Source organism: Corvus hawaiiensis, chromosome 16, assembly GCF_020740725.1.
Source record: "Corvus hawaiiensis isolate bCorHaw1 chromosome 16, bCorHaw1.pri.cur, whole genome shotgun sequence".
Classification (NCBI taxonomy): domain Eukaryota; kingdom Metazoa; phylum Chordata; class Aves; order Passeriformes; family Corvidae; genus Corvus; species Corvus hawaiiensis.
The window spans coordinates 4536737-4562225 of NC_063228.1; the positions used below are offsets into that span (position 1 = coordinate 4536737).

Below are 25489 nucleotides of genomic sequence, written 5' to 3' on the forward strand. Positions count from 1 at the left end.
TTTTCCCAAATTTTACCATTCCTAAAGAGTCAGGCACCAAAACATTTATCTGGTGGCTGAGCCACACGAACCTGACCACACACTTCAGGAAACTCTGGGTTGGAAGTGCTCTGGAGAATGCAGCACTGCCTCCATCCCATCAGCTCATTCCAGAAAGGGACCATATACCTTGGAAGCTGTTGGGAAACTTGGACCATTCCTGCCCAAGGCAAACCAGCTGTGTGGCACAGCAGTGACATGGGCTGTACCTGCCCAATCCACATGGATCAGACCAGCACTATCTCAAATCACCACACTTTCCAGCCTGGAACAGATTCATAGAGGTTAAATCTCCAAATTAAACACAGAAAGCAGTTTGTCCTAATGTTGAATGTTTTTCTAACGTTGCTAAGAAAACCAAAATTCTGCAATTGTGCAGAGCAACACTGGAAAATGGTGCAAGCTCTAGAGGAACTTGCCCAGCAACCTCTCTACTGCCTCCCATCCATCCCTCCATGCTGCCTGCAGCTGCAAGTGATGGAGACCAACGTGAGAACACACTTCTAACTCTTTCAAAGCCTTCCTTTTGAAAAGCTGGAAGCTATCTGTTCCTAATCCATTCCCCAAAGATACTTAATTTGCCTCTGTCTTCTGCCTGAGAGGGAAGAGACATGTCATCACTGCTCTGCCTGTGCCCCAAGTCAGCCCCTGCTCCCCAGATGCAGGAGGGGATTTGCACCACACTGCACAGAAGTTGCTCTTTGCTGTGGATGGAGCCACTGCTCCCACTCCAAACATATTCCTGCTTCCTCCTCCTCAAGCCATCTAATTGCAGAGCCTGTATCTCTCAGCACAGGCATGCAGGCTCTCCAGTGTAAAGCATTTTAAAGCTCTCAGCATCGCATGAAACGCTCTCCCCTGCTCTATTGTGGTAAATATGACTCATAACTGCACCTCAGTTATCAGCTCTTTCCAATACATCACTAAGAAATAACCCAATTTTAAATCTTCTGTAGGAATTTAGACACAGTTCATCTGTTTCTCATGTTTCCTATAGGCAGGGACATCTGAAGCTAATCCAAATTCCTTAGGTCAAGCCTCTTTTGTGCTTGGTTATTCATAACATCACCAGAAGAGGCTATGGGAGGATTTGTTCATACCAAGAGCATTTTAAGTGGAGCATTGTTGGGAAGAAGGGAAAATCTTTCTGTTGCTGGCACCTGTCAATCTGCCAGGGCTGAAGTAAGTACTTAGAGCCTGAGTACAAGAGCATTCCCACATCCTCTGAGCATCAAACCTGGACAGCAGAACAGTCTCACCTAGGCTGGGTGTGCTTCCTGCAGGCTGAAGCACTCAGCCAGCTGAGTCCACCCTGAACTCCCTGCACTGCTAGCACAGGTGATTGCTTACATTTATCATTACTGCACATCTTTACATAAGAGAATCAAGATGTGACCCAGCAAGAGAACAAGGGGCACAGCGTCACTGACTGCATCTACACCAGGAGTGTGACTTTCAGCAAGAGGTGACAGCAATGACAATTGTCTACCCCTGTCCTTACTGCACTCAAAGTGAGCGCAGCAGAGCTGGAAAATGTTTTTCTGTCCATGCACTTCAATATGCAGCCAAGAAGTGAAAGTGTCCTTGAGGCTGCTGGTTGATTTGCAGCTGGGGGTATTTTCCTGGGGGCTTGTCTATAAGGCAGCTTTTCACAGACTAGAGAAGTTGTGCTAGTTAATGATTCACCCTATGCAAGCTGGTGACAGGACGTTCTCATTCCTGAGAATGATGGAGGTTGCTTCCAGTTAGCTGTGGTCCCTGGGAACTGCTGACTTAAAGCCATTCTTAAACTGTCAGAGCATCCACACACTAAAAATAGCTGCAAAAATCTCCCTGTAGCGAAAACAACGTTGGCTTGTGCAGAATATCTCCAGTGTAAGGAAGTGCCATGGACCGCTTCTCTTGATCAATTACTGACTTTCAGGACAGATCCAAAATGAGGAATCTCCTCAAAAAAAATTAAGAGCAACTAAGTTTTAAAATCTAGTTTGACCAAACAAAAACTCTCAGATACACAGAGACAGGATCTGCTGCAACATCAATTAGTTTTAAGAGTCACTGTCCTTGCAGAGGGCAGGGTCTGTCACCTTTAACAAATCATTAAACCTCTCGGTGACTTGGCTTCCTCATTTATATGATGATTATTTGCCAGGTGTTCTCCCAAAGCACAGCCACTGGCAGGTGTAAAAGGGAGGGGAGGAAACTAATGACTCACTGACTCAATAAGGTCACTCAGGTCTGGAGGAAGATGAAACACGTGACATAACAGAGAACCCAAGATAATCCATTTTGCAGGACTGCCAGAGAACACAGGCCTGACCTACTCTCCTTTAGCAAAGGAAAACCAAATGCAAGGGACCACAGTGGTTCCTGGGAAGGCTCGAGTCTGCCAAGAGATCCAAAGCATTTGGGTTCAAAGTGCTATTTCAACAAGGTGTTTGCTTTGTCAGAAGATGATGTTCAGCCCTGTGACTGCTTCAGCAATCAGTGGGAGCTGATGCGTGGAGCATCTCAGCACCATCTCCAGGGAGTGCCTGTTCTCTCCCACGAGCCACGGATAAGATGCTACGGTGACAGCAGAAGCCTGGGCAAGTGAAACATATGCCATTCTGGAGTGGCAGGAAAGCTCTAGTGATTCCAATTTGCTCCTTATGGACATCCAAAGTGAGCAGAGTAATCATCTCACTGCTTCTTAAACTTGTCACTGAGCAAAAAAAGGTTGGATGGCAGCAGAGAGGTAAAGAAAGGAGGCAGGAGAAACCTGAAAATTAAAACAAACTCCTCTGTACCTTGCACACATGGGAGGAAACATCTCTGTAAAGTTCCCATCACCACAGAAGTCCCTTCTGCTGTGTAAAGGAGCAATCCACCTTTGAGGGGGAGAGGAAATATGGCAAAGGAGCAAGATAAACACAAAGCGTGGATCAAAGGGAAAAAAAAAAAGGCGGCAAAAAAAGTGAAAAAAGTGCTGATGGGGGAAGCTTGGTGAAAGACAAGGAAGAACTGTTAGCTGCTCAAATTAACATTTTAATGCATTCACCGTAAAATTTAAGCACTTTAAGCACTGGGGTGGCTGCTGAGTAAACCCCCTTCTCAAGGAGCAGATTGGTGACTTAACAGCACAAAATCAGCAACATCCAGGTTTCACCATCAGCAGATGCAGTGCAGTTATCAGGGGCAGATAATGCCACAGTATTTGGTCAATGAGTTTTGAGGTCACCAGCAACGCCCGTGATGGCACAAAAACATAGAACATATGGCATTTGGTGTGCTGAAACTGTCAGACTCAATTAACTGATTAGAGTACATATGGTGCTCACAGACAGGGGAAATCTCTCAATGTAAAAGATGCTGGAGACCATTGAAGGTGTCAGCATGAGTCTTCCTTGCAAATCTCTCTTCATTAAAGTTTCATATGGAGCCAGGAGTGTTGTAATAAAATCACTATTAATGCAGTTATATTTATGATTATCTCCCTTTTGTGCAGCTGGATTTAACTTTTCAAACACTAAACTCCACATCAAAGCTTTTTCACAAGAGCTGCTGCATGCACAGAAGCTTCTTTTTGTCATGTTTACCTCAAAATTAGAAGTAATGAGAGCTAAGGTGGTAAAAGTTAACCAAGATTGGCCAGAAAACTATAAATGTGACCAGTATCAAAACAAAAGTTCACTCTGCCATAGAAATACAGTTACAATTCTGTGAAAGTATTTATAACAGGCTGGCAAAGGACAAACTCATTCCCTCTCCAGTTCCAAAACACACTTTTAAAAAAGATGGTGAGTAACACTTCATTAACCATGTGAAACGGGCTGACACAGCCTGCTTGCTTTTCCAGCCACCATTTCAGATGATGCTTTTCTTTGCATCTCTCCGTGCTTTACATTCAACACTCAGTAAAATGCTTCCTTGAACCTCTCCAGCCACATTAGCCCTGTGGAGTGGGGGGCTGGGCTGGGGGCAGGCAGCTCTGGGGAGGAGAAAGCAACTGCTTGTCTGTATGCTTGCATGTCCATGCATTACAGACCCAGCTTTTCTCATACAGCATCAGTGAAGCGGATTTAAAAAGTTCCCCACCTGCCTTTCCTTGCCTTCCAGTCCTCTGCCCCATCAGGCTCTGACAGTAGTGGTTCTTCTGCAGCATCACCTCTGAAATGATCTGGGATCAAAGCAGCCTGCTGTATCCCAGTTTCTGGAAGGTGCCTGTAATCCAGGTGATGTCTGATGCAGACAGTGCAGTGCTCCCAGCAGCTCTCCTGCCCAGCAAGGGCTGGGGCACAGCTCCCTGTGTCCCCTAACTCCATCCTCCCAGCAGACATTAACCCTCACACACAGCCCCCTCCAGAGCTTGCACACTCCTCTCACATTCCCTGTGCTCTTTTAAGCAGCTTCCCACTTCCATTTGCACACCCAGCAAAGGACCTACCTGAGACCTCATCTCCCTAATGAGTTAAAAGCTGTTGTCTCAGCCCAAAATCTTCCCAGTCCCACACAGCTTCCTCCTCTCTCTTACTGTATTATCTCTATCACTCCACCTTAACCAGAGTTTCCTGACTGCTGCTCAAATGGATGGAGAAATCTCTCTTTCCAGAGCAAGGAAAAGCCCCTGTTAAGAACCTCCCTTTTTCCCCCTCTGTGTTATGTCAGAGGTGGGTTGCTGGTAACAGATTTGGGCAGCCAGAAGAAACAAGAAAAAATGAAACTATTAAGGGGTTCTCTTCTCAGAGATTTTGTTAAATTAAGTGAAAGATTTTGTTAGAGTACTCTGTAGCAAAGATTTTAAAAAAAAAAAAAGGGGGAAAAATGTGATAAAAAATCAGAGAGGACAGACATGGTTCATGGTGCAAATGTTAAGATTTATGAATAAAGCTGAAGGGCAGAACCCCCCAAATATAATACAGGAGGATGATTTACCTTAGGCCCTTCAAGGGCTTTTTTAAACTCCAGAAGCTCCTGGACCACAGCAATACCTGGAGCCTCCCCAGCAGTGCTGGAGCACACAGGGACTGTGTCCCACTGTCTGCTGGGTGCCAGAGGCTCCTCTGTGGGCATCACTGTGAGTATCCACAGCAGCACATCCCCTGCTAACAGGTGATCTTCCTTGTTTCCCACACTTCAACCATCCCAGCCTTCCAAAAATGCCAGCCAGACCTTTTCAGCTCAGGTCCATCACTGCCCTCTGCAGCTGCCCCAGGCCTCCCCTGGATCTGTCTGGAGTAGGTGGGCACCGGTTGCTTTGCTGCCATGGGCACGATGCTCCCAGGTGAGCCCTCCTGGTTCTCCCTGCTCCTCCCCAGCTGCCTGTGTGCTGCCCTTCCCAGCCCATCCACACCAGAGGCTCCCAGAATGCTCCAACCCTTCTGCCACACTGATTTAAACATGCTGAAATTCCCTTTTCCCTCTCTCCTCACCCCCCTACAGAGGCTGTTTCTGCCGCATCTCAAACAACTAAGGCTCCAAGGTGCCTCATCCCAGCAGTCTGCTCTGTTTGTGAGCTGAGTCATGCAGGTGTCAACATTTCCAAACCTCATGGGGAGGCTCAGCAGAGTTGGGAGGGTGCAGAGCATTAAGTGAGATGTTATTAATAGCTGCCATCGACCATCTCGGCAGCTTTGATCTACTGGCAGCTGATTACAGCTGCTGCTCCTGATGATGAAGCACCAGGGGTCCTGCCTGTACCTCAATTTCCCTTTCCAGTTTCCCAATTTTTACTGGAACAAAACACTTTCCCCCAAAATTTCAAAACAGATGGGATTCAGCAGCCAACACTGCAGTCAGAAAGGCAAACACAATCAAGCTGAAGTGTAAAATTTTACTTTGTGAGGAAACTATCAGGTCTTTGAATCCTGCTTCTAGCAAAGTCTTTGAAAGGCTTAGAGGTTGACTTCACACACAACAAACCTCCAGAGAACACAGCTCCTTTCTGAAATTTTCCATGTAGCCCTTAATCCATATCCATGAAAATAAACTTAGAACTTGTTCCCTATAAATAATTAAAGGAGTATAACCAAATTGTTCCCATACTCTTCCATGCTTTCATCTGAAGAAGAAAAGATAATTTACTATTGTCTGAAGACAGCACACCTGACATATTCAAGGAAACAATTCAGAAAATCTCCCTGCAACAACCTAGAGCCACTGTTGGGAGCAACTAAGGAAGCAGGATAATATAGCCACCTATCCCTTTATGTCAGCATCATTTAATCCTGCTCTGTCTGCTGGGAAGCAATACAATGTTCAAAAAACAAAATAGACAAACATTCCAAGGCAGATGAATTCAGGCAAATTTCCATTTTATCTGGTGTTACCAGCTAACTTCTTTACCAGCTTGCCCAAAACTTTGCAGAATTCATTTTCTGCGAAACAGCAATGAAATGGATCTGCACCAGGACACTGATCTACACCACATTGTGCTGTTCTAAGGATTTAAAGATCACTGGAGCCAGTACTGCCTGAAGTAAGTCCCCATCTCCCAACACAAGGAAAGAGCATTTTTAAAGATGCCAGAAACAGCAGTTTTGTGCAGAGTGAGACAACTCTATGGCTTGAGCATGAACCCAAGGAGCAATTTCTACCAGTCTACTCCAGTTGAGTTATAGCATCTAAATTGACATGATAAGGGAATTAGACATGAAGAAAAACTCACATACTTATGACTATTGTAAAGCCTAATGTAATAAAACTGCCAAGCTTTAAGGACACAGACATATTCAAAGTATTTCAACTCATCACCACAAAGCCCATTCCACTAAGAACAACAGAAGGGAGGAACAATTTGGCTGATGCAGGTTAACATTTAGCTCACCACAGTCACATTTCAGATTCCAAATTTTCAAAAAGAGAACTAAAGATAATATAAGAATGCCTTTAAGAGATACTTCTACCTTTGGACAGAATGGTTTTCTTTCTTAGAGAAAACCTAGTAAAAAGCACTTAATAGTGACCAGAAATCTGGGGTTTTCAGGCCTAATGTCAAGAAGTGAAGAATTTACAGCAAACACATACTTTACTTCTTCAACCCTTAAGTAAAGCTGTTGTATGCACAAGTGGCTTACTCTGTACAGAAGAGCCTTGATTACACATGTGATAGAGTGAATCCCTTTCACTACACCACAGAAGACCCCACACCTGCTACCCCTTCACTTCCCCTTAACCACAACCCTTTCACCACAGGGAGTGGTTGTCCCTCCAGCCATGCAGTGCAGCACAGCACACTCAGCACACCCAAAGATGATTATTCTTGGCTTCTGCCAGCTTCAGCTGCAGAACAATAACTCGTGGCTCTTATTGATCCTGGAATTTCGAAGCACAAACATCGCAAATCTGGCTTCTGCAAGAGCAGATCCCATCACCAGGCAATTCAATCTTGGAGGTCTCAACTCCTTCACCCCTGGGGTTAGAGCAGGATGCTGCTTTATTACCTCCATCTCGGTGTTGTGAGCATGCAGCTTCTGCACCATGTCCTCGGCCTCGCGCATGCGCCGGCTCAGCTGCGGCGAGTGCTCCGCCGGGGTCAGCTCGCTGTCGTACGACTCCAGGATGGCCCGCATTCCATCGCGCTCCTGCCGGGAACAACAGCAAAAACTTTCAGGGATAAAGCCTCTAAATGCCCTCCCTGCCAGGAACAACAGCAAAAGCTTTTAGGGATAAAGCCCCTGGCCACGCTCCGAGGAGAACCTTCTACATTTTTGCCCACTCTTCTTTTACGCGGCAACTCAACTCTGAGGGATGTACACTCATCATCCTCACATCAGCATCAAGGCACAGATGGACACACAGTTCTAATAAAATAAATGTTGCTGCTGTGAAGTCTGAAAAATTAGACTGTCTTGTGTCTATAAAACCCCATACCCTTTGCAGGAAAGCAATATGCAGACACTCTAACAAGCAGATGGCAACTGAAAACAGAGCCTGCCTAGAGACACTCTTCTAATTCAACATGGCTGAATGGGTTTCCTCAGCAAAATATTTAGTGTTGTACTTGACATTTTTCCTGCCAGAGTCTCAGCAAAGAAAGAACAGAATTGTCACAACAGAAATGAAACAGATTTGACATCGAACAAAGTGGCTGAGAGCAAATATCCTCAAAATGGTATCTGACTTATCACTTGTTAGATGCTGCAACACTCAGTGCTTGTAACAAACATTTTTTCAGAGGTTAATGTCTGGCAGACTGTGTTTGGCTCACTTCTCTATCTGCTGGCAATTATAACCAGGCATTTGCAGAGAAAGACAAACAGAAGGATCCTTCTCCCCTCCCTGAGAACGGCTTCTCAACTATAAGGCTTGGGCTCAGAGCTAAATGTAAAACTTTTTGTGTGGGGTCCTGGCTGAAGTATTCCTAATGCTTTCCCAGCTTCAGACAGCACCTAATGCCTCCCCCTCCAAGGCACTGATGGAGAAGAAGAATGGGGACAAAAGGAAAATTTCAAGAAGTCAGGTGTGTTTAAGGAGGTTACTGGTTACACTGCAATATGCACACGGGGATACAAAGGTTATCTCCTCGTTCCAAACCTAAAGGCCAAATACTGAATGTGGATAGCAAGTGTCCATGTGGCAAGGGAAGGAACATTGAAATTCAAGGTGTGACAGCAAGACTGGGGGCACTGCCAGAGGTACAGTGTGTTCAGAGCATGTCATGGACTGAAAGGTCAGCCAAGATAGTTGGGTTGGTCAGCAGGTAAAAGGACGCCAAGACCAAAGGACAGCCTGGGGCTACAGGAACTGGGTTAATAAAATTATAAAGAAAGACAGGTTTTAACATAAATAGTACCAGCAGCTATTACCAGCTCCTAGCCCAGATTTGACTGAAGAGAAATATACTTTTCCAGGGAAACAGTTTTGCCATAGTTTAGAATTGTTCATCTGACAGACATGTGAAAGGAAATCCACGTTACTGAAAAAGAAGAAAACCCAAATGCAGCCACACCTGCCTTGTGATGAACTTGTTTAGCAGAGAGGCAGCAGGACAGGATCTCTCCATCCTCCTCTTCCCCCTCCAGCACCCACAGCATCACCCAGTCTGCCCAGCACACACTCCATAAGGCAAACTGCTTTTGCTCAGGAGATGAATTCCATTCCCCATTTACAGCCAAATCACTTTCTAGAGCACAGAAGAGAACATAATGACAGCATTTAGTGAAGGTATTGGTTTGAGCTTTGCATGTTTTTGCAATTAGATTTGCAATTACAGCATCCTCTCTCCTTCTCTGCTCTCCAAGCTGCTCCGCTGTCCTCATTTTCTCCTAAGCATCTTTCATCCATGTGATAATTTACCACTGCTATGTTTCTCCATTACAGCAGGGGCAGTCCCAAAATCCTTGGTGTTTTTTCAAAAGCAAACAGGACCCCTGGCAACTCCCACCACACTTGGCTTCCAATTAATTGCTGAACATGAGGTCATTTGAGTCATCCCCATCAAGATCCCAGCAGCTCCCTGGGCTGTTGAGCTGCAAGGAGGACAAACTCCAGCTTTCATGTGAGCATGGGAAAACTGCATGGGAGCACAACCAACCCTACAGGCTGCCTTTTCCCCTAAAATCAACTACAGCCCTTGCCCTTCAAAGCATCTCTCTGAAACGAAGAGTAAACTTCTCAAGAAAAATCACACATGGTAAACACAGCAGAAGCTGTATTATAAAAAAAAAAAGGTGCTGAAAAGCTGAACTAAAGAGTGGCACAATTAAACACTTGATCCTGGAGTTTACTTATCCTCTTTAATTATTTCTAAATATTAATACTGTTAGTGAAATCAATTCTCAGCTTCCAACAAGTGGTCCCCAGCTCCATTTTTTAAATTTCTCCCCATCAAGAGCACTTATTGAAAGCTTTTCCCCCGCTCCTAAAGATCTTGTTAGTTTGGCAGGAAACAGAAGTTCTTGTTGAAAAGTCCTCTGTCTAAAAAGATTCTCTAAAATGTAATCCTAATTTAGTAATTGCTGCAGTATTTCCTCATTCTTCACGACCCATCAAAATCCTCCCAAGGCATTTTCAGATGCCCTTTCTAACCTTATTCTAATACAGCTGCTTTGCTGCTTCCTATCTGGAGAGTATTCATCAGAATTACTAAAAAGCAGTTCCTCTGGGAATTTCCAAAATTTACCCAGCACAGGGTAAACCTCTGCTAACTCACCATGGCCCTACCCTGGCACAATTCCAGGTGCTCTTCACCTTAACCAGTTTTAAGTCAACACCCGAACAGAGATGCAGCTCATTCCAAACATGCCCTAAATGCAGAATAATAATCTTGATGTTCATTATAAACCTAGGAAATTAATGCCCTACAGCAAACCCTGGTGCTGCAGCTTGCAGCTGTGTTTGAGGAGATGTAAGTTTGAAAAAGAGGAAGGATAGTGATTTTTTTCAAAGGTTGAACAGTTTCCCTTCCTTCTACCAGCACCAGCCCATTCATCAAATAAATATTCCTCCTACTATTGCATAAGTAACTAAGAAGAAAACACATTTTATAATTTTAACCAGAAACTAGAGCTAATCTCTTGGAAATGTGCTATGGGAAAGAACAGGATGGCACCTCTGCAAAATGCCACCCCTAAGATGAAGCTTCTCCCCATTCCTCCCACCAGCTCCTCTACTCCCTCTGTGTAAAACCAAAACTTGACCTGACTGACAAGCATCTTGAAGCTCAAAGAAAGTCCCTTTCTGCAGCCTTCACACTTCAGAGTGGTTTAGAAACAGCAGGAATATAAGTGGGCTCGTTCAGGACTTGTGGTTTAATTTTAGGGAAAGGCCTGAGAAGGGCTCACATAAGCACCATCATCATCATCACTGCAACCACCACCACCCAAGTCACTACAGCACTGCACATCACAGGGGCAGCCCACAGATACCTGCAACTGAGGAGCACCAGAGCCTGGGTATGGGAAGCAACTGAACAGTAAAACATAGCCAAAAAACCATAAAAAGGTGTCTGACCTTATATACATACATATAAGTTCAGGCCCTTCTGCTGCTGCTGCTCGTTAGCCCCTCTTCAAACACACACACCCCCCATTCACCACAGACTTTCTAATTAGTTGAAGAAAAGAAAAATCAATAAGAAAGAAATTAAAGTTACAAATCTAACTGAAGTCAGTCACACACCCAGGGAAAATGTGTTCCTGGGGTAAAGTTTATCTAGTGTCATAATTTTATTGAAATCCTATATCTTCCTATTGACTTTTATCCTTTCAAGCTGGATGCCAGAGTTATCATTATTAGAGTCTCAGTGTTGCTCGCAGGGCTGAGGTTTGAGGTGGCTTTTTTATTTTTTTTCCTTTTATAAACAAGCTGTAATTGTCTGGTTTATTGATCAATAAATCTTTCAACTGCCTCTCTTCACCCCGCTCCTGTTCTGGTGGGTCTCCTGCACCGTTCTCTGCAAGAAAATATAGGGCTGTTGTTTTTTAAAGAACAGATTGTTTTGTCATTAGCAATGAGAGAGTGGGAATTGTGCCGGTCAGTTCCAATAATGGCTTTTTAATGACAGAGTCTAGTCACAGTAAAATCTGCTTTATTTCCACACGAGTGAACTCTGACTATTAATACACAGCCCAACGGCACAGCTCGCTTGCTCTCTCACTTCTGCACGGGTTAGAGCCTGGCAGAGGAGACAGACTCTGTACAGTGGAATCAGAATGATATTTCCCACTTGGAGCTTTTTTGATGGCACAGAAATATTCCAAGTATTACATCAGCTTTTTGTTCAATTAATGATAATTTTTGGGGAATGTTAATAGGCTGCTTCATTATCAGAAATCAGTGGCAAGATTTCTTCCCCCCCCTCTTCATCTCCAGACTCCTAAATCTAAATTAGTAATAATAAGGGAAAATTTCAAGACTGAAGAAAGATATGGAGCTTCAATATCAAACAGATGCTATTTGCAATCAGGTATAATTTAGCTAACTCTTTCTTGTAAAAACACAAATAAAAGAGAGAGAGGACTGTGTAACACAGGTCTGGGCTTTCTTGCTTTAAACTCATATATAGAAAAAGGGAGATGGTTAAGTGGGGCTTGACCAGATGTTTAACATCAGTAAAATTAGTGGGAGGCAAAGAAATACAAACCAAAATATGCTTAGAAATAACTGAAGAATACTTAAATATATTAGACTATGTCAGGACCTATTGACAAAATATATTCTTAGGTTACTTAATAAAATTAATCACATTAATCTCTTGTCCATGAGCAAATATCCTTGAGGAACTCACAAATGGCAAGACAGCAACTGAAAATAGGACAGAGGAACAGACCCAACCTTTTAAAAGAAGGATGGAGGAGAAGATACAGACTCTGGCAATTATAAATCACTTCAATATTTTGGTATCTCATAAAATACTTGAAAAAAACATTAACAATCAAATTGCAAGCAGCTAAGAAGAATTAAGGACAAGAAACAATCAACTGAGCCTTAATATGAATAATATCAAAACAGTCTAATGTCCTTCTTTGACAAGTAAATTGTCTACTGAGTAAAGGCAAATAATAAACGCGATAAATCTTAACTCCAGTGATGTGTTTATCAAAGAAGAGAATTACAATTCAACAACATCTCTGTAATTTGGAGGAATGAGTTTGCATCAGGGTGATGAAAATCACGGAAACAAAGCACAGAGTGTTGTGTGGCAGCAGAGCCACCAGGCACCATGAACAGGCTGCAGCATCAGGGGGAATCTGCCTCTTTCCCAGAGCTCCCTGTTTGCACCCTCCTTATGGGAAACACACGCAGCCCTCTTCAGGCTCAGCAGGATGCAGGGAGATGCCCTGTACCCCACAGAAAAGCATTAACCAGGGAATGTGAACAGGGATGCTGACATCTAACAGGTTCTGCCCCAGTCTGAGGGCTGGAGGGATTGATAAGGGACTGATAAACTGTTCAGCCCTACTCTAGGAATAAAGCTGTGTTCAAGTCCTATTGCTTTATGGAAAGCGTAGGGGAAAAAGCAACAACCAAGTGACAGCAAAATCCAGGAAGCACCAGGCCTGCAGGGAGAGCTGGGGCTAAAGACACATTGGGTCAGACTTTGCTCTTATGGGAGCCACATCCCTCAGCTCCCTCTTGGAGCACTGCTAATTGGCACAAGAGCTGATGGACTCTTCCAGAACGAAAAGCCCAAGAGTTCTCAGCTAACAAAACCAGCAAAAGTTAAATTACCAGAAACTTCTCAACCCCTCCTTGCCTTCAGCAGCATCTATGATCACCAGAAGGAAAATGGTTCCCCTTCCTCTTACCACCCTCATCTTCCATACAAATCATCTTTAAACCAAAATTTTCTACTCCCAAGCCTACAGATAGCTTCCTTCTCAGCTGCAGCCATTTCCCAACATTTCTCTCCGTGGCTGACCTATTTTCACATTACTTTGCTAATCAGAACTGACTGCAGACACATATGTATACACACACCATTGACTTTCTACTCAAGACCTCAATTAAAACACCATTTACAAAAAAAAGCCTGTTAACTTCATAAAAATAAAAACATCCAGCAGATTTCTCTACCCTTGCACTGACAAGACCATTGAGAAACATTTTTTAAAATATCCTTAATTCTCAAATGTGACTGTCTATATATCAACCCTCTGCTTGTGTTTTTGCCCCTCGAGCCAATATAAAGCTACTGCAGGAATCTAAAGATGGATTTAACCTATAAAGAAGCCTTTCAGATGTGCTGTGCCCTACAACTAAGGCTTCTCCGAGAAAAATAAAATATTCCTTCTTTTGAAGTCCAAGCACCTCCATCCATGCCTAACAGGAATAGGCTGGGAGAGGTCAGAAAGGCTGATGGGCACAACCACAGGCCCACAGCAAACCAGGAATCCCTGTCTGTCCCATCATCTCTCTGCAAGGGATGGTTTTCATCTGTTTTCTAACACTCTCATAACAGAGCCATTTTCTTGCTCAGAAAGTCAGGTTACCATTCAAGTTGAACAGCAACTTTCTTCCCAGGGCTGGAAGCCTGGAGAAAGCAGCCACCCAGAGAAACTGTGGTGGGAAGAGGACACAATTAGGCAGAGAACACGAGAGAGATGATCAAATACTCATTTTACGTGCCAGAACAAGGCATTCAGAGACACTCCTAGCTTCTCAGCCGTCCATTCTTAAATTTTGGAGAAACTCTGCAATCCCATTGCTCTCCTGGCCAACATTCAGCTGGCAGCTTTAAATGTACTCCTACAAATACCTGTGTATATCTTACATGCTCTTGTATTCCATAGGTTTTCCTCCTGATTTATAGCCCTCCCTTTCTAGCTCTTGTCCCTCTCCTCCAACACCTCTCTGCAGGGAGCTCAGCTTGCCTTATATCCTGGCAATGGACCAGAGCAAATAAATCCACTGTGACTCCTTTAATCCATCTCTGATAAATCTCCTGCTTACTATCTTCTGGAAAATTGTGCGTGGTCTCTGAAAGCCCCATTTTGCTTACAGCACATCCATATGCCAGCTGACAAGCAATCATACAACTGACACTGCAACAAATTAAATATTATCTGACTAAAATACCCCTGGGGTCCTCTTGCTTCACAGTGAGTTTAACATGTTTAGTTATGTTTCTTAGCCTCCTGCTGCTGTGAAATAATTGTATGATTTTTTCTTCATTTAGCTCCCCTCTACTGGAACACTCACTGCTGCCTGTCTCCAGAGTGAGCCTGCTTTTCTGTCCCAGTGTGTTTGTCATCTCTTCAGTCCAAAAAAACCCACTTTTTCCTACCATTTCTCACAGTCCCATTTGCTCAGGCAGTGGCAATCTTGTGTGTGGAGCTGCCTTATTCACCTGCCTCAGCACAGGGTCACTCACCATCTGACACCATGTGAAAAACAGTAATTTCTTTTTAAAAAACACCCAAAAAACCTCCAACATACCTTCTTCAACCTAGCCACTAGATTACCATCACTGCCAGAGGGAAAGCATACAGCTGACAAGGAAATGGATTCATCCTTACTTACTGGCAATACAAAGCTAAAGTGTTATTCACCTACTCAAAAAAAAGAGAAGAATCAAAAATAAGATACAGAAGAAAGTTTTTGTGATGGTGTACCGGTTTGGCCAAATTTAGAAATATATCCTCTGAGAGAAGGCACAACCACCCCTCCCCCACCAGGTTCGGGAAAAAAAATTTCTGGGCATAGGCAGCGATATGGGATACACATCATAACGTCACCCCAAGACAGATGGTACATGAGATTTTTATGCTGCCAGTGTTGGCAGTGCATAAAAATTCACCCCTATGTTCATTCCTTACCCTCAGATTTCTTTTCCCTCTTGTCTACTAAGTAACCCAGATACTGGCCTCTAAAGCTCTTAACAGCCAGTTTCCTGCAGTTTCAACCACCTAAATATCATTAACTTGGGAGAAAAGTAAACTGAATTGTGCTCAAAGCCCATGCTATTATCTCTGCAAGAATGAAGAGGAATGGCCCCACCACCTGGGCTCTGCTCCTGGAGTATTTGGGCTGAGACAGAACTGCAACAGGGGGAAAAGCTCTCACATCACATTTTGAGGGGACCAAAAAAAAAAAAAAAAAAAAATCAGACCCAAGTTCATCAAATCCACATCACATTCCATTGAACTCAAAAGTAATTCCTTGATCCCCTCATGATGTGTCAACAACTCAAGAAATATGCCAGCTGTGGCTTTTTGAAGAAGGCAAAGAAAAAGGGATTTAAGGTGATGCTTCAGAATATACATCACCTGACTGCTTTATTAGAAAATATTAATAATTTCCCATACTTTACTTAATTCATAAAACATTCCCTCTACTGCCTGCAGGGTATAAAAGATCAGTGATTCCAATCAGAGTTTCACAAAGTATACATCAAGTTATCTCCCAGGTCACCCATAGCATATCTGCATTCTCTTTATAAAGGATTCTCATGGCAGAGGGGACACAGCTCTTGGCCCTTGCAGCCCAGCAGTTCCTCCTTCAGAGCGCACACCAGGCAGAGAAGACTGAACTAAGCCTGGAATCTGGCCCAGTGTGCACCTTCCATACTGCATAAACCACCTATAAAGCAAAAGAATACCCAAGTATATTCTTCTTGAAACAGTAATAACCATAAAGGGTCATTTCACACCCAAACCATGCTCCCAGCAATGAAACTGGCCAGATTATTTAATCACACCCAGTGATTTATCCAGGGCAAAGCAATGATAAGCCTTTACTTTAAACTAAAATTCTATGCTTTCCTTGCATGAGGTCAAAACTGATTTTACATCATATATGTTTCCCATTACCTACATGATGAGGGTTCCATATTTTAACTTGTACCCTTTGAAAATATGAAAGATTATTTTAACACTTCTGTCTTATAAAAGATGGAAACTGCACCAAGCAACACCTCTTGGGCTGTTTTTAATATCAGTTTATTCTCTCACCCAGAGCACAGCTCAGCCCACACCCACGGAAGATGTCTCATTAGCTTGATCAGGAATCACCTTCAGCGATTGCTCTCAGGCAGCAAGTGAGCACCATGAAGCTGGGCTGATCTTTAACCTTGTGACCTGCACTTCTGAAAGAGTTTTCTGCATTTGAAAAGGAAAATGTGCCACCTCAGTGCTCAGCACTGCAGCTTGTGAGCAGAGGTTTGCCATATGCTGGCCCTTAAATCCCATATAAACCTCAGGGCAGGCCGGCAGAGGAGCCTATAACCCACCCTTCTGTCTGGGATCCTGCTCCTCTTGAGACACTGACGTGGTCAAGAACAAAACTGGATGTTTAAGAAGCAATTACAAAGACCACTTCAGGCAGGTACTTTACCAAAATTCCAGCTGCACCTTCACCTTGGGCTTGTCAACTCCAGAAACATGACACCTAATAAATACATTTGATAAACAGGCTCCCAGTGAAAACTCCTCCAGATACTTTTATTGATCATATAAATATCCAGGCTTTCTGAACCCTGAGAAACACCTGACCTTGCCAGTTTTCTGGTGGAAATTAATCCCATTACTTTTTTCATTGCTTGAAAATGCATTTTCTTTTATCAGTTTTTAATTTGCCACCTTTCAGCTCCATTGAATATCTTTGTTGCTGCCTTGCACAGACAGGGAGAACAACTCGCAAACAACTTCTCTAAACCATTCATTCATTAGACTCTGTGCTTTCAAATTGTCACCTCTTCTTCAACAGCTTTTTAAGGTAAACAAGTCCAATCATCAGTTTTCCAGCTTGACTGCTTTCCCACTCTTTCACACTCTCATCACCCATGTCTGACTGCTGCTCTCATTCCGCAGCATCTTTGGCTGAACTGGGTTGATGAGGAATAAGTGAAGAGAAACAGTGAAGATACAAAGTCCTGGGTCCCTTCCCCACCTCTATGTGAGTAACAGGGGCGTCCTCACCCACTCCTGGCAGGGTCACAGCTACAGGAGAAGATGCTCCACCAAAAGCTGCTGAGCCAGGGGATGCCAAAAAAACCAGCAAAAACCTCCTCCATAACCCCCCCCTCAACCACAGCAGGAGAGAACAAAAGAGAAGAGGATGCATCTCTACACCTGAGACAGAACCTCCAGTTCCTGTGATAAGAGCCCACACGTACAAATTTCCTCAAATTTAAACATTTCAGAACTGAAACTTTTACTTTAAAATAGCCTACTAGTTAGTAGAGTGAATTTTAACACTAGCTGCCACTCAGTGAACACCTTCCCTTTAGTATCACTAGGCACTGTAAAATTAATTCACAGACAAAATGCCATTGCTTTCTTTTCTTCCTCTCCACTGTCTCTGCAATATTAAGTCAACAAACTCTTTCCTCAGAACTGCACTGACATCAAGAATGTTATGCTCAAACCATTAGACAAAATGTGAAGCACTGAAGTCGTGCTTCATTAAAAACATGTGGAAAAATCAGTTTACCAGAAGAAAAACATTATTTAGGAAAATATTCATTATACACATCTGAAAAACAATTATGATTAAATGTATGACACCAAAACATTCATCAGCTGTTAATTAATATTTGACCACAATATTTGCATTTTCAACAAAACCACATTTCAATAAGGAACAGAAACACACTAACAAAACATCTCCTTCATTGCAAACTAAACCCTTTGGTTTGTTTTCCTAGTAATGAGCTGCCACATTTTGGAGAATGAAACAGACCATCAGCTTTTCTACTTCTGGGCACAGCTTCAAAGTGTACAGAATATGGTATAATCACTGAAATAGCTGGCAAACAAGAGACAGAGAGAAAAAGTCCCTCCCTGCCATGTAACATGCTGGTCAGTAGCAAACAGTTAATGATGGTTATCCTACTTCCATACTGCAACACATCCACGCAAAACTTTCTGGATAATTTTAAGGGACTTTAGTTGAATTTTCGCCTTTGCTGTGTTCCACCTACCAGAAAGACAATCCAAGGACGCCCAACCCACCATAGGCAGAATTAAAGAATTTTGAGTTGGCAATCAAATCCTCAAGAAAACAAAAAGGTGAGAACAGACCCTTTTGCACAGCAATATTTAAGCACACAACACTCATTGCTACATTCGTCCCATCTCTGGAAAAATGTCCATTGTGATGCGCCAGGAAATACTATCAGAACAATTTTTCTAATTCTAAAGTAAGTTAAAAGTCTAAAGTAAAGTCACATATCTGTTGCTATATTTGGTTCTTCTGCTTCCATTTGGAAAATACCATTATATTATTTTAAAAAATGCCTTTCAATAAACTTGGCACTTTCCTGACTTGGTACAATCTTTCTCAAATACACCTTTATCTTACCAGCCAGTGCTGTATGGGATGATGCCATTTTCAATGGAGTCTATTATCAGCACTAGGCAGACTCAGACTTGCACAACAGTTGAGGTCTGAAAGCTGCTCAAGATATTGTCCCTCCCCCAGCCTCCCCAGCTCCCCTGGTTTCCCCTTCTCTCCAGAAGCATATTCCCTGGAATTCTTCCAGGCAGGTTCATGAACAGATCAGACTCCCCTCTCCAGAAGGCCAGGGCTGTGATCCTGCTATTGGCCTTCTTTCCTTCTCTCTGGAGTAATTTTCAATTATTTAACAGCATCCTTAACATCCACTTTAGGCTGTTTATAAAAACCCTCACAATCACCATAAAATCATTTGAATCGGTTTGGTGATGAAGGGAAGACAAAAGATAACAGGAACAGGTCACACAGCTGGAATTTCTGACCACCTGACAATCTCTCCCCCTCAACTTAGTCCAAAAAGCTGTTCCTATCTCATTTGCAACTATTACTTTTTAGACTTGTCCTTATTATTTCACCTTCAATAACAACATTTGTGAGCTTTACCATGTTCAAAGACAGCAGGACAACTGCATTGTTGTCAGTGCAGATCCAGAGATGCTGCCCATGGTTACTAACTCTCTTCAGCTTGTTGAGGGTAAAGAAGCACCCAAGAAGCAGCAAGTGATAAGTTTCTTCCTGTCTCCCTGTGCACATCAAGGATGCTAAACACACACACAAACAAAATCAACAAGCAAGGTTATGCAAAAGAACCCCTGTTCAAAATACCTGCCTCAAGTCCGTGGGAGAAGTAGTAAAAATTTTACAGCATATGTCAAGTCTTTTCAACTTTTTCTCTGAATCAAATCAGTTACTAATGAAACAGTTTATGATTAATACTCACTTAAGTCAAGGAGAAAATTGGGGAAAAGCTATCAGCTGAACACGAGCAAATCACCTCGGCTCCAGATATACATAATGAAAGGAGCACATGCAAAGAAAATACGGTTGCTGTATCTTTAGAAGTCTTCAGCTTCTGAACAGGCTGTTAAAACAGTGTGATCACCACATAAGATCCTCTAGTGGCATTTCTGTGACACAGTGAAGAAGGTACAAGCAGCTGATGTCCCTGTGAAGTACAGATTTACCTTCTGATGATGGATCTTCTGATGGTCTTAACACCTGAAGCCTCACCAAGGTTTGTATCTTACTGAGCACCTGCACAGAGTTCCATTCAGGGAAATACTGATCCCATCCACCTCAGGCTGCTTGACAAGACCAGGCTGGCTCACAGGCTCTGTCATTTGGATTCCCCCTAAGCCCAAGGAGCAGGACACCGAGGTCATGAAGGGAGGAGAGGGCAAAGCACAGGTCATCCATCCTGTCTGTGCTCGGAGCTGCTGGGGCAGCGCCCTGGAAGCACAAACAGAACACAAAATACCTGCTAGAAATGATCTCTACACCTGTAAGCACAATTCTTGGCAAAAATTTATCACCTTTTCCTCCAGAGCAGTCTTGTACATATTTGAAGATATGTTTCTCTGCAGTATTCACTAGTGTAATTCTTCACTTTTTCCTCTTACTTTTTACCGTTTCAGTAGATGGTTAATAAATACCATTTCTCTCCAACAACTGAGAGGAACCACTCTAGCATCTCTCTCAGTTATCCAGAGCTGACTGCAAGGAGAGCCAGGAATAAATGAGATGGGGAATAAGGACAAGAAATCACTTTGTAATTGAAAACTCAGGGCCAGCCACCAAGCAAAATGCAGAAGACTCACAGAGCCACACTAAAAATCAAAGCCGAGAAGAAATGTCTGTGGTCTTTGATTAATATTCTGTATTTGCACATCCAACAGGTTACCCCATATACCTAATTTTAACAGCAATCCCTAAAAGCTTTGAATTTAAAAACAAATGTGGTACTAATTGAAAACCCTTCCTCACCAAGCCTGTGGCACAGCTTGTACAAGGACCTGTTCCTCCAGAGGGCACTGAATGGAAACTGTAGTTGTATTTAGGTTTTGGATATGTGAGAAGGGAAGGAAAAAATACTGTCAGATCAATGTGTTTGAAAGAGGATGACATGAAAAGAATAAATAGGTTGAAAAGTAGAGAGCTCTGAAGTTTTCATCTCAAAAGAAAAAAAACACCCCAACTTTACACAAAATTTAAAAAAACTTCTGAGGAACACAAGCAAATGAAGGAATTAATCTCCAGCTGAAGTCTGCGTGCTTCTAAAAGAAGGTACCTATTCAATCATCTTTTTCTTAATCAACAGTTTAATACTATAAACAGAAAAGCAGCAGCATGACAAATGAAGTTTTTAGAGAGAGCTTCTCCCTGCCTCCTCCTGTGGCACCAAAAGGCAAACAGCTGCTCGCTCTGCCTCGCACGCCTCGTCCTCACACTGGCACACTAATGGGTTTTCTGACAAGGCAAACTCTAATATTAGACACTGCTCTTATTAGCTCAGATCAGAGGGTGCTGTTAAACCCTGCAGGTACCACACTCTGCCGAGGTTGCTCTCTTTATTTCACAAATCATGTGTAATTGCCTCTCTAATATCACCCACTGAATTGAGTTGAACACAGTCATTCTTCTCCAAATTCAACATTCATGCACTTCAAAACACATATATTTCATTCTTAAAGAATACTTTTTAACAATATAAATACTTCAAAAGCTTAGAATTGAAGTTATTAGACAATTTACCCCACTGATACCAACAGCAAAGAGACACACAAAGGCAACTCCTCCCATGCTCCAAACAGCAATTGCTTTTTCACTCACCACATGAAGAAACAAGGGGTCTCTGAAGTGGTTTTAAACCCTTATGTTTCAATGAACAGTGTGTGATGGATACGGCTGTTATTTGCAACGCCATAGGAGCGCGTTATAAATAAGCCGGTGTTATTTATAAGCAGCATGTTGTTCTGCACACCAGAGCAGCCCCAGAGGCACAGCATCCCACGGCAAGCTGGCTGAGAGGAAAGGTTTTATGGAATGTTTGCACAGGCTTGGGCACATGGGTGATCTCTGTCAGGGGCTGCTGGAGCCTGGCAGGAACCACGGATACCTGGGAGGGCATCATCCAAACAGCGAGACCCTCACGGGGCAGTAAAAGAGATGGCAAACGAGCAGGAGCTGGGGTGAATTCTGCATTCAACATTAAGGAAATTTCTGTGGTCTCTGCTGTGCCTGACAGCAGACCATTTTAAACAGACCCAGAAATGACAGCCTGTCTGTGCTGGGGGTGGTTAACACCAGCATGAAGCGCTTGCTCAGCGTGGACTGAGAGGGGAGGACAGTTACTCATCAACTAATGCTTACTTACACACCACTCTCCCACCAAGCTTGCTAACAGTCTGGCATGCTAATGGACAGTAAGGAATTTTTTTTTTCCCCTCCCTCTTCTCATCTTCAGTCTTAGCCGCTATGTTGGAACCAATTTAATTACTGCTAAATCATCTCCAACAACGCACGCCAAGCTTGGCCCTGTATTTCTTCAAGAGGTGTGATTTTATCCCTTAGTTTCTCCTGCTTTTTCACTTATTTGCTTTTTAAACAGAAGAGATCACTGCCAAGATATGGTGTGAGTTTCATATTTCCCTACCATTTACAGATGACATTAGTCTCTTCCTTGCTCATTCCTACTGAAACAATGCTGTCTCCTGGCACGTCAACTTTAAAAAGCAAATGCAATTGAAGTTATCACCATGCAGCTCACAAAGAGAGATACCTGCATGATATAATTGATTCCTCTTCTGATCTCACCGGTTAACAAAAATAATTGAATTTGGTACCCTTTTTAACACACTCACATATTCTTTCACAGTTCCGAGTTGAACATCCTCCCTGCTTTTGTCCTTGGTCTCATTTTCAAAAACTTTTATCTTTAGTTTGCCAATCTAGCACAAGCAAGAGACTCTCCAGTCTGGGGAAAACTGGAGCACAGACAATTAAGGCAGAAGAGAAGCAGAAGGAAAAATGCAGTATAATATATGCAAATGCAGATGTCTTACAAGGACACTGTTATAAGTATATATAACTTGTTCATGAAACTCTTCCACTTGGTGCAGGGCTACCTTTAGGTTTTTATGCTGCACTTTTTAGCAGTTAATCCTAAAGCAGCCTCTTTGGGGAGTTCAGCATCTCCATCTCCATCTCCTTGGAGGGGAAACTGGTGCCCCCAAGATGAAGTGGTTGTGGTCATTCGCCAGTTTAGAACTGGGCTAAAACACAGACCTCTGAAGTCTCTCTGGGGATCTTCTCAGTGCTTAGGTCATTCTTATCAAAACAAAACAACAAAATGTGCACCAGCTCTGTAGGAAAGGATCACTGGCACTGTGCAGCCACTTCTGAGGTGCTGCCTCTCCTAAAATCACACAGAGAAGAGCAAAACCAGAAGGAAACAGTAAAAAGAAGCAGAGATAGTAACAAGTATGAACATTCCCAAAGCATTCCTGTTGCACGTGCTCCAAATTCTTGACATTCAAAAGTCATGAAAGATGGCAGGAGATCTCATTCCTGTCTGTTTTTGCAGAAGAAATAATCAATACCCACCAGAGTCAACCAAAATGTGGCTTTGAATGCTAGGAGTAAAAGGGGAAATCCATAGGTGCTGCTTTGTCCCACTATGAGGAGATCATCCCATCATCTCCATGCCTCTGGAGATGAAAATTAACAGCTCTATCTGCAGCCACTGATACTTCATCCTGTCTCTCATGTGAGCAAAGGAACTCAGAAGGAAAGCTTCTCATTTTCTTCTCGAGTCAGCTTTCTGCTGATGGAGCTTCAGAAACATTTTCAAACCAGTTCCAAGCAAAGAAGACCAGAGCATTTAGTTTGGGAAGGGGAAAAGCACAAGTCACAAACCCAGCAATGACTTCCAGCAGCATAAAGCCAAAAGCTTCCCTGTATCTCCATTTCACACACAGGTGAGGAGAGAAGGCACTCCTGATGTCACAGCCACAAAAAAGCCCCATCCTTCAGCAAAACCAGGGCTGCATTCACAGGGTAACTTCGCTGAGCTGCTGAATTTATATGCAGCAACAGAACCATGTAAGGATCAAATAAAATTAATTCTGTCTAATAACAAATTAATTGTCCATGCCAACCCCTAATGTCTCCATCATCAAATGAATTTCCATGTTATTTACCCACCACAACTTCCCATGGGGAAGGAGGAAGACAGCTGCTCAGATCAAAGAGCAAAATGGAAGAGCCTCCTAGACAAAGAATCTTTTCATTTTCTAAATGATTGCTCTACTCCAAAATGTCTTAGGAGAAATAATGTGGGTGGTTTTTTTATTCTTTTCACAAAACCAAGATGCAAACTGCCTGATTTGATGCTGCTATTTCATTGTCTCAGAACTGCATACACCAGCTTCCAGTGGCAAGGAGAGAGAGGCTCAGGCAGAAATAATGTTCCCATTACAAGAAAAATAAATTGTCAATAGACCTAAGGAAGTTACTTTTCTCATTTTATATTTTTTGAGGCATGGATCACTGTAGCCCTCACCTTATTTATCGACAACAGGAACATCTTTAAAAGGCAACAAACAAAACACACTCTATGGGTAGAACTAGGCTATAAATTCTTCCAAAAGACCAAAAAAGTGACATATGCTGTTAGATCCCCACTGCTCTTATTTTACAATCTTATTTCAATGCCTCTAAAACATCAAAAATTGTCCAGCTTGGCCACACCAGAGAGTACCTCTCAAAATCATCATCTAATGAACAAGTTTTTCTGGGAAATAAAAGCAAGCTTTCCCTAACAGCAATATCAGTGTTCCATCCACTTAAACTATCTACTGTGATGCCTGAACTTAGGAAATCAGCTCTTAACAAAAAGCTGATCCATTTAATCCTGGAGAAGTCCTGGGAAGAGAAAGGCAAAAGGGGAAAAGACAGATTTGGAGTAACTCAGGTCTTTGACCTGATAACTCCAACATTTCACTGTTTTTGATCAGGTAAGCAGTGGCAAAAGACACAACAGATGTTTTAGACAAAAGCCAAAGTGCTTTGTCACCCAACACACAATTCTTATTTGAATGAGGGTTTAAAAGGTTCTTACTCACAGGGTTGTCATGGGATAACCACCCAGTAACATTTTTGTAACTGTATATTTGTATTTGTATTGGGAAATCTTTGCTACAGAGCCAACAGAAGGACTGGGGTCCGACTTACAAGAGTTCCCTAGATTACAGAGCGGTCCTACCAAAATTCTGCCCTGACTGTGCCTGCAGCCACAGAGGAAAGCAAAAATCTGTGCACAGCAAAACTACGGGGCACAACCCGTAAGAAATCTTTCAAAAACGAGCACAATCTATCAAACTGATGGAATTTATCCTGGCTGCAGTGGCTTTTCTACACAGAGAAGATCAGGAGCAACAGAATCACTCTTCCAAAGCAGAAACAAAACAACTTTTAGTTAAGAAATGAAGCAGATGGCCTGCGTAGATTAAAGAGAAGGTACAGAGCAATGCATGAGCAAACTGCTGCGCCCAAATCCCACAGTAATTACTGCGGCGGCGGCGTCTCACTAATGATGCTGTGCCTCTGAACTGGGACAAATTAACACAAAGACACACATGCTGGTGACTTGCAGCCCAAGGGAAGGTGAATATTATGGAGACACAGACATTTAAGGCAATCACAACAGATTAAATGCTGCAAGGTAGAGGCAAGCGACGTGCAGTCCCAAGAGGAAAGGGATACGGGAAGGAACGCGTTCCTCATCTGTCCTAGA

The 25489-nt window shown here is 42.9% G+C and overlaps 1 protein-coding gene across 4 annotated transcripts in view; it reads right to left on the reverse strand.

Moving 5' to 3' along the window:
• MAD1L1 (mitotic arrest deficient 1 like 1) overlaps positions 1-25489 on the reverse strand; it is a 351296-nt gene that overhangs the window by 201285 nt on the left and 124522 nt on the right. For 2 of the 4 annotated variants that reach the window (XM_048320994.1, XM_048320997.1), the window contains one exon: positions 7461-7601. In XM_048320994.1, coding sequence (XP_048176951.1) covers positions 7461-7601 — 141 coding nt within the window. Of the gene's footprint in view, positions 1-7460; positions 7602-8968; positions 9038-21525; positions 21608-25489 lie in introns of those variants that run through there. The other 2 variants (XM_048320996.1, XM_048320995.1) reach the window with 2 other exon arrangements.